This window comes from Salvelinus sp. IW2-2015, unplaced genomic scaffold, assembly GCF_002910315.2.
Source record: "Salvelinus sp. IW2-2015 unplaced genomic scaffold, ASM291031v2 Un_scaffold2161, whole genome shotgun sequence".
NCBI classification, from domain to species: Eukaryota; Metazoa; Chordata; class Actinopteri; order Salmoniformes; family Salmonidae; genus Salvelinus; species Salvelinus sp. IW2-2015.
The window spans coordinates 67633-77052 of NW_019943492.1; the positions used below are offsets into that span (position 1 = coordinate 67633).

The window sequence follows — 9420 nt, forward strand, 5'->3', positions numbered from 1 at the left end:
CAGATAACTACTATACAGGGTCAAGAGTTACAGCGGTCAGTGTCAGTAGCTATATACAGGGTCAGTTCCAGGGTCAGTAGCTATATACAGTGTCAGTAGCTATATACAGGGTCAGTTCCAGGGTCAGTAGCTATATACAGGGTCAGTAGCTATATACAGGGTCAGTTACAGCGTCAGTAGCTATATACAGGGTCAGTCCCAGGGGCAGTAGCTATGTACATGGTCAATCCCAGGGTCAGTAGCTATATACAGGGTCAGTAGCTGTATAGAGTGTTATATTACAGTATGCAGTGGAGCTATGCTAAGAGCCGCAACATGGTAGCGGCTCCTGATTGGCTGAGTAGGTGGGGGGTGGGGTCATGCATAGCATCAACCTACCTGATAATAGCTCATTTCCAATTGTATTAATGTCACGGATCCCCCAGGTACTGCTGTTCATTCCGTTCACCAGCTCTGGAGGTCTACATCACCGGCCTTCTAGGCGTCACTGAACTGGATTCATTACCGCCCACCCGGGACTGTCTTGTCTCATTACGGACACCTGGTTCTCATTACCCCTGATTAGTATGTTATATATGTGCCCTCTGTTCCCCATTGTCCTAGTTGATTGTTGTCTCCATGTCCTTTGGTCTTGTGAGCACCTGTGCTCTGTTGTATCGGCTTTCATGCTACGTGTTATTGTGGACTTGTTATTACAGGTCTCGTCCCGTGTATTATTTAGAGATTTACACCTCGCTCTTTTGTTTGTATTACATCCCTGTATTATATATATATATATATACGTGTTTGTTTTGGGCTTTGTCCCCGTTGTTTTCATGACATGTTTTATTTTGGGTGGAAAAATAAAACTCCCGATTTCTTCCTGAGTCTCCGGTGCAGACACATTCATAAATCAAAAGATGGTTTAGTCTTAAGGTAGGTCTTTAGGTAAGAAGGGCTATATAAATAAATTTGATTTGATTTAGTTTAGTTTAAAAAGCTCTAACGAAGGCCAAGAGAACAAGAAACACTATTCAGTGAGAAAACAGAAATCAACTTTGGATTAAAAAAAAATCTAATATAAAATATTTCTGTTTCAAAGATGTAGCCTGTGATGCAATTATTTGTGAACATTTTAAGGAGAACAAAAAAACTAGGTAAAGGTTAAATAAAAAAGTATGGGTATTCGCTTTGCGTGATGTATTGCTGTCTCTACCTTCTTGACCTTTGTGCTGTTTGTGCCCATTAATGTTTGTAATGTGTTGTGCTTCTACCATGTTGTGCTGCTGTCATGTTGTCTTGTTGTGTTGCTGCCATGCTATGTTGTTGTTTTAGGTCTTTATGTAGTTGTCTCGTGGTGTGTGTTTTGTCCTATATTTATATTTATATTTTTTATCTTGTCCCCACAGGAGGCCTTTTGCATTTTGGTAGGCCGTCATTGTAAATAAGAATTCGTTCTTAACTAACTTGCCTAGATAAATAAAGGTTCAATAATAAATAAATAAAAATGTGGTGCCTAACAGTTCGTGTGCACCGTTTCTCATGTTGAGTTTGTCCCACCAAGATTTACATGCTAAAATCGCCACTGGAGGGCAGACACTGCGAGATTAGCGGCAAGAGGAAATTCTTCTCAGGCAGTTTAATAGACAGCGACTGGGGTCCTACAAGCCTTTAACTCGCGCATGCGAATGAGAGAATGTCTCTTTCTCGGTGGACACAATGGCGGACGTAGAGTAAGTGATTTCTTCTCTGCCAGGATCTATGCCCATCTACTAATTTAACAAATATCCTACGTTATTTGGCATTTAGTTAGTTATCGCCAGCTAAATAACATGTTTGTCGCGTCGGTAGTGTGGAGTGGCGTTTTTTACTTTACGTTATTTTTGTTGATTTGGTTGACTCGGGACTGGATATGGTTAGAAACATGCCCGGCTTGCAAATCCATTTGCACATGTTTTAACCTATATGCGATGCGTGGCTCGTAGTTTTACTTGCATATTGTCAATGAGTTGTAAAGTATATTTTGTGAGTATTTCGCTGTTTGAGCCCCGCAATATCACAAAGTAGACTTTGCGTCTGTCTTCGCCGGGCAAAACCAACAAGCCAGGTTAACTCACGTCGGGCTCACGTTTTGGAAATGGCTAGCTAGGTAACGCTAACAGATTTTGCAACATGTTTGGTTCGTTAAGTTATTATTCCTCAGTCAGTGACTTCCATGTTAAACTATTTCCCCCATACTCTAAACAAATTGTTGCCTCTTGCAGAAAAAAGGTTCCGGCGGTCCCTGAGAGCCTTTTGAAAAAAGGCGGAAGGCCTTCGCCACCATGAAGACATGCGCATCAAGAAGATGCTTGCCGGAAAAAAGTACGTTTGAACTAACCCAAGTATTAACCTAACTAGCAGGCTTCCATATTTAAGTTTACAATGCATATACTCTCTCTTAAATGCAGTTAGTTCTAACGCAGTACATCAACTGTCTGGTGTGGTGGGATAATAGCTACCCACTGTCATTCAAACTATAAAACTACAATGTGGTTAATGATGCTCAACTTTTTCCCCATCTTATCGACTCTGATGAAACCAGTCTGAAAAATAAGCCAATTTGTCTGAAACCACATTGATAGTATTAATGGCGTGCCCAGTATGAGATGAACCAAATGTTTTGGTTGGGTGCAGCTGCAGTAGTTCTCCCGTTTCTATGTGACTAAGCTACCTGCATGCTGTTTCACAGATGGTATTTTCCTGCTCTTGTTTCCCAGGTACCCCAACCTGAAGTCTGTTGCGAGCTGATCTACAAGCGTGGCCATGGAGGATGCCCAAGCAGCGCATCGCCCTCACAGACAACGCTTGGTCGACAAGGCCCTGGTACGCTTTACTATAGGGACTGATTTCGCTTCAAGCGCCCATAATGTTGGAAGGCAGGCCTTTTTCACATGTACTCTGACGTAGACTTGATTCGTCAACATGATCCCTGACATGATGGGACAAATCTGTACTGTAATGATTGTCCTGTCATTCAAACGTCACAATGTGGTTAATGAGCTCAACTTTTTTCCCCATCTTATCGACTCTGGTGAAACCAGTCTGAAAAATAAGCCAATTTGTCTGAAACACATAGAAATGTCTTAAATAATCATTGTCAGATTTAACATTGAAACTGCTTGTTGGTTAAGGGCTTGTTAGTAAGCATTCCACTGTAAGGTCTACTACACCTGTTGTATTTGGTGCAGTTTAAACACTGTTCAGTCCATAAAATGATGAATTAATTCCAGGTTTATACATACATGTATAAATTCATTGATCCACACTAAATTTGGAAGATCTACAACCAAGAGTGGCACTGTCTAAACAAGCAAAAGTCAAAGCAAATGAACGTACTTATTTGATCAACACTGTCAAGTCCGAGGGTTATAATATTGCAGTCTATCCTTTATAATGTCACTACTAAAGGACTATGGTTTACAAGAGGTGTTACCTAGCTGTGATGTTTCTGCTCTGACTCATGGTTGATACCTTATATCCCCAGACTCGTAAGGTGACCAGGAAACTGATCTACAAGAGGGCTGAGAAGTACCAAAGGAAGTACAGGGAGATGTACCTGCGTGAGATCCGCATGGGGCGGACAGCCCACAAGGTTGGGAACTTCTACGTCCCAGCTGAGCCCAAGCTGGCCTTCGTCATCAGGATCAGGGGGTATGTTTCTGTGGATTCGACTGCTAAATGCATGTTTTATCCCTGTTTTTTGTTCAGATTTCCATGTCTGTCTCGTACACCGTTACTCAGGTGCTGGGTAAAACATGGATCTATTTTAACTTCTCACGAGTCAGCAACCCTGATCCGCGTAGACCCCCAACTCACCCACTGATTAGCACAGATAGCATAGCGTCACACAGCAACTTGTAGCATCTAAATATCAATTAAATCACAAGTCCAAGACACCAGAATGAAAGATACAGGTCTTGTGAATTAAAGCCACCATTTCAGATTTTTAAAATGTTTTACGGGAAGACAGATAGTAAAATCTATTAGCTAACCACGTTAGCGGAGGACACGACTATTTTTACCAGGCAGATTCGGCTAGGCGCCCGTCCAGTTCACATGCCACAACAGATATGATATAAAATCGTAAATTGGGGTCTTACTATGGCTGATCTTTCATCAGAATGTTGATCAAAGTGTCCTTTGTCAAGATGAGTCGTTGGTTTCCGTTCCAGAAATGTTCTTTTCCCACTGCATTTAGCACAGGTCCGGCCGAGATGGCACGAATTTCTCAAACGTAATACAATCCGACACGGTACACAGACGAAAACTCCCGGAAAAATTCAAATAATCTGATTAAACTATATTGAAAAAAATACATTAACGATGATATGGTCACATGTATCAAACAAAATTCGACACGGAAGATAGTTTGCATACATAACGCCAGCAAAACAGTACACCAACGCAGCTCAAATTCGAGCGATTCAGTAACACCGGAAGTTGTCGGTCACGCCAAAGAATTGGGTCCTATTTCACGTCAGTCCCAGATAAACAAAGAATTTCTCCTCTGACGTCATCTTGACAACCAGAGGAAGGAGAAACGAGGTGTGTTTCTGGTCATAGGGGGACGACCATATATAGGCAGAGCTTTGAAGCCAGCATAACACATCTTGATTTTATGTTTTTTGGTCATGGAAAGTGCTGTTGAATGACTTCTGTCTCACTCAAGACAAAATGAAACGGATTTAGAAACTAGAGACTGTCTTCTTTCCAATGGTATGATTCATATGCATATAGTAAGAGCAATGATTGAAGTAGGGCAGTTTAATCTGTAGAGCAAATTATCGCTAAAGCGAAAATATTACCGTCCTGTATTCTCAAGAGGTTAAGTCGTTACCTGGACATTGATTTTATTTGTTACTTGGTATACGCTGGTGACCATGTCGTCTTTCAAACTTCTACACAATGTGGTTAATGATGCTCAACTTTTTTCCCCATCTTATCGACTCTGGTGAATCCAGTCTGAAAAATAAGCCAATTTGTCTGAAACCAATTGATATTTTATGGCGTGTCCAGTATGAGATGAACAACAAAATGTTTTGTTGGGTGCAGCTGCAGTAAGTTCTCATGTTTCTATGTGACTACGCTAGCTGCTGACTGTTTCACAGATAGTAGATTTTCCTGCCTCTTGTTTCCCAGGTACCCAACCTGGAAGTCTGGTTCGCGAGACCTGATCTACAAAGCGTGGCCTGGCAGGATTGCCCAAAGCAGCGGCCGCGCCTCACAAGAAACGCCCTCCTGGTCGCAAGGCCTGGAGTACGCATTTTAACTTATCGGGACTGAATCCGGCTCTGCAAGGCCCATAATGTTGGCAAAGGCTCAGGCTTTTTCACATGTACTTCTGACTGTAGGACTAGATTCGTTCAAACATTGATCCCTGACTGATGGCGGAAAATCTCCACCAAGTGTTGGTCCTGTCATTCCTCAAAATGTCACAAATGTGGTTAATTGATGCTCAACTTTCTTTCCCCATCTTATCGGACTCTGGTGAACAGTCTGACAATAGAGCCAATTTGGTCTGCAAAACAATAGAAATGTCATGAAATCATTGTCACAGTTTTAAACATTGAAACTGCCCGTTTGTTGAAGGGCTTCTTAGTTAAGGGCATTCCACTGAAGGTCATACTACAACGTTGTATTTGGCAAAATATATTTTTGATTTGATCAGTTTAAACAATGCATCACTTATGGCTGTTCAGCCCTGTTAAAATGGTGAATTAATTCTCAGGTTTACTATTTATATATGTTATATTGATTGGGGTCCAACACCAAATATGGAAGATATACAACCCAGGAGTGGCCACAGTCTAAACTAGCAAAAAGCAAATGAATTTTTTTTTAATCAAACACTGTCAGGAAGTGATCATTTATAATGACAACTATAAAGGTAGTTTTGGACATTTCGTATGCACCCTCTTGAAGTTGGCCTTTTTCTCTACATTGTACAGTGGTGGGTGAATGCCCTACATCCTGCTGAAAAACAACTTTGGTCATTACTGTGAAGTTAAGAGTGTTTACCTAGCTGTGATGTTCTGCTCTGACTCATTTAATGCCTTATATCCCTTAGACTCGTAAGGTGACCAGGAAACTGATCTACAAGAGGGCTGAGAAGTACCACAAGGAGTACAGGGAGATTGTACCGCAGTGAGATCCGCATGGGGCGGACAGCCCGCAGGTTGGGAAACTTCTACGTCCCAGTGGCCCAAGCTGGCCTTCGTCATCAGGATCAGGGTTATTGTTTCTGTGGATTAGACAGCTAAATGCAATATTTTATCCTGTTTTTAGTCAGATTTTCCATGTCTGTCTCGTCAACCATTACCCAGGTGCTGGTAAAAACAATGGATGTATTTAAGTCGTTATCTGGACTTTTCGATTTTATTTGTTACTTGGGTATAGCTTGTGTGACCATGTCGTTCTTCCCTGTCCTCAAACTTCTACAGCAATGTGGTTAATGATGCTCAACTTTTTTCCCCATCTTTAATCGACTCTGGTGAACCAGTCTGAAAAATAAGCCAATTTGTCTGAAACCACATTGAATGTTAATAAAAGCCCGACTGGAAAATTAAGACTAGTGATGCTGTGCTGAACATAATTCTAACACTGTACCTCTCCTGCCCCTCGCCTCTCCTTTCTGCCCCCTTTCAGTATCAACGGGTGTCAGTCCCAAGGTGCGCAAGTCCGGTCCAGCTCATGCGTCTGCGTCAGATCTTCAACGGTGTGTTCGTCAAACTGAACAAGGCTTCCATCAACATGCTGAGGATCGCCGAGCCCTACATRGCTTGGGGGTAAGGCTGACATTACTACCACAATGTATTCACTAGGAAGACATGGGTCTGATGTAGGGAGGAACTAACCTGAATTGGCCAAAAAGAAATGCTCGTTTTCGTAGCGGAACTTTTCATGTTGCAAACAGGATTGTACTAATGAATACACCCCTGCTTTGATGTGGACAGCCCGGTTTAATTTGACACCTATGGTTTGTGTTGTTTCTTTACTTGGCAGTGATTTAAGGTAGTGGTACAACCTAACTTCTGCTGCAATGATTGTCTGGAATTTTTCAGTGTGGTTAATGATGCTCAACTTTTTTCCCCATCTTATCGACTCTGGTGAAACCAGTCTGAAAAATAAGCCAATTTGTCTGAAACCACACTGAGAAAAAGTCTGCGATCTGAAATGGCAGAATAGGCCACTGCGTTTAGTGATTTGGGACATGGATATCCCTTTACTGTACAATAACCTTTAGCTGTAAACTTCTCTACACCAGCAATAACATCTGCTATATATAGTGCATTTGGAAAGTATTCAGACCCCTTGACATTTCCACATTTTGTTTACAGCCTTATTCTAAAATTTATTAAATAGTTTTTCCCTCAATCTACACACAATACCCCACAATGACAAAGCAAAAAAACGTTTTGAAATTTTTGCTTATTTATATAAAAAACAAATGAAATCCCATTTGCATTGGTATTCAGGCCATTTACTCAGTACTTTGTTGAAGCACCTTTGGCAGCGATTACAGCCTCAAGTCTTCTTGGGTTTGACGCTACAAGCTTGGCACACCACTATTTGGGGAGTTTCTCCATTCTTCTCTGCAGATCCTCTCAAGCTCTGTCAGGTTGGATGGGGAACGTCAATCTGTTTCAAATACAGGCTCTGGCTGGGCCACTCAATGACATATGGTTGTTGTCCTGCTGGAAGGTGAACCTTCGCACCAGTCTGAGGTCCTGAGTGCTCTGGAGCAGGTTTTCATCAAGGATCTCTGTACTTTGCTCCGTTCATCTTTGCCTCGATACTGACTAGTCTCCCAGTCCCTGTCGCTGAAAGACATCCCCACAGCATGATGATGCTGCCACCACCACGCTTTAATGTAGGGATGGTGCCAGGGTTCCTCAAGAAGGGACGCTTGACATTCAGGCTGAAGAGTTCAATCCTGGTTTTGTCAGACCAGAGGATATTGTCTCATGGTCGAAGTTCTTTAGGTGCCTTTTGGCGAATTCCTTGCAGACTGTCATGTGTCTTTCTAGTCTCATAGCAGAAGGGTCTGAATACCTATGTAAATAAGGTATTCATTATTTTATTTATTTTAGCCTGTTTTCGCTTTGTCATTATGGGGCGTGTGTAGATTGCTGAGGATTTCAAATAATGTTGAAACATATATATTTTAGATTACGGCTGTAAAGTAACAAATGTGGAATAAGTCGAGGGGTCTGAATACTTTCAGGAGCCACTGAATGTGGCCATTAAAATTGTATTAAATGGATAATCTCCTGGGTGGTCAGTCCTTATGTCTAATCAATTTGATTATTATTTCTTTTATCCCTCGGCTCTTTGAATTAAACTGCATATTGCACTTTTAAACACCTATGTACCCTGTCCTCACTCTGTCCTTGTCCCTCCAGGTAAATACAGCATCATCTGTGTGGAGGCCCTGTTCCATGAGATCTACACAGTCGGGAAGAACTTCAAGCCTGGGAACAACTTCCTGTATATAGTCACCTTTCCCCTATACAGATCTACCTCTATCACTCCAGTATCTCTGCACATTGTTAATATGGCTGACCCTGTATATAGTATGCTTACCTTCTCGTGTTCTTATTTTATATTTTTATTTATTCTGTGTTATTGTTCTACCTTATGTTATTGTTAGTGCTATATTGTTTACTGCATTAAAAACTAGTTTAACTGCCTTTTTTGGGTCTACATTCTTTATCTTTGTTTTTTAAGATGTATTACAGTGAACTTTGAGCACCACTGTGTGAAAAATACAAAAGAACTGGACGAAAAATGTTTTTTTTATTATATGTATAAATACATGTGCCACTAGTGGATCATGAATCCAGTGTGATGGTCATTGTTTACATACGATGTCCATATTATGCCCACTCCATGAATGAAGATAATTATTCTGTTCCGTTATAGTGAACTTTGAGGGATTCTACCTCCATTTTTAACAGTAAAAAATGGATGGGGAACATTTTGTCACATGTCTGTCTAACCGATGTGAAATGGCTAGCTAGTTAGCGGTGCTGCGCGCTAATAGCATTTCAATCGGTGACGTCACTTGCTCTGAGACCATGTCTGCATGAATGAATGCATTAATTAAAATCCCTCAGTTCACTGTAATATAAATGGGCTCCTGAGTGGCGCAGTGGTCTACAGAACTATCTCAGTGCTAGAGGTGTCACTACAGACCCTGGTTAGATTCCAGGCTGTATCACAGGTGTCACTACAGACCCTGGTTAGATTCCAGGCTGTATCACAGGTGTCACTACAAACCCTGGTTTGATTCCAGGCTATATCCCAGTGCTAGAGGTGTCACTACAGACCCTGGTTAGATTCCAGGCTGTATCACAGAGGTGTCACTACAAACCCTGGTTTGATTCCAGGCTATATCAC

General features: G+C 41.5%; 1 protein-coding gene and 5 non-coding genes across 6 annotated transcripts in view; all 6 read left to right on the top strand.

Moving 5' to 3' along the window:
• Positions 1-2507: 2507 nt before the first annotated feature.
• On the top strand, positions 2508-2598 carry LOC112073141 (small nucleolar SNORD12/SNORD106). The gene has a single exon (XR_002894474.1). It is a non-coding gene; the product is annotated as a small nucleolar SNORD12/SNORD106 (small nucleolar RNA).
• A 171-nt stretch (positions 2599-2769) lies between these two features.
• LOC112073129 (large ribosomal subunit protein uL30-like) overlaps positions 2770-9420 on the top strand; it is a 17614-nt gene continuing 10963 nt past the window's right edge. Inside the window, exons 1-6 of the mRNA XM_070440046.1 lie at positions 2770-2844; positions 3506-3672; positions 3763-3769; positions 5161-5277; positions 6089-6157; positions 6667-6806. Of these exons, the coding sequence (XP_070296147.1) occupies positions 2785-2844; positions 3506-3672; positions 3763-3769; positions 5161-5277; positions 6089-6157; positions 6667-6806 (560 nt within the window). The 5' untranslated portion in view covers positions 2770-2784. The remainder of the gene's footprint in view (positions 2845-3505; positions 3673-3762; positions 3770-5160; positions 5278-6088; positions 6158-6666; positions 6807-9420) is intronic.
• LOC112073137 (small nucleolar SNORD12/SNORD106) lies at positions 3006-3097 on the top strand. Its single transcript, XR_002894470.1, has one exon. It is a non-coding gene; the product is annotated as a small nucleolar SNORD12/SNORD106 (small nucleolar RNA).
• On the top strand, positions 4926-5016 carry LOC112073136 (small nucleolar SNORD12/SNORD106). The gene has a single exon (XR_002894469.1). It is a non-coding gene; the product is annotated as a small nucleolar SNORD12/SNORD106 (small nucleolar RNA).
• LOC112073135 (small nucleolar SNORD12/SNORD106) lies at positions 6463-6555 on the top strand. Its single transcript, XR_002894468.1, has one exon. It is a non-coding gene; the product is annotated as a small nucleolar SNORD12/SNORD106 (small nucleolar RNA).
• LOC112073134 (small nucleolar SNORD12/SNORD106) lies at positions 7081-7172 on the top strand. The gene has a single exon (XR_002894467.1). It is a non-coding gene; the product is annotated as a small nucleolar SNORD12/SNORD106 (small nucleolar RNA).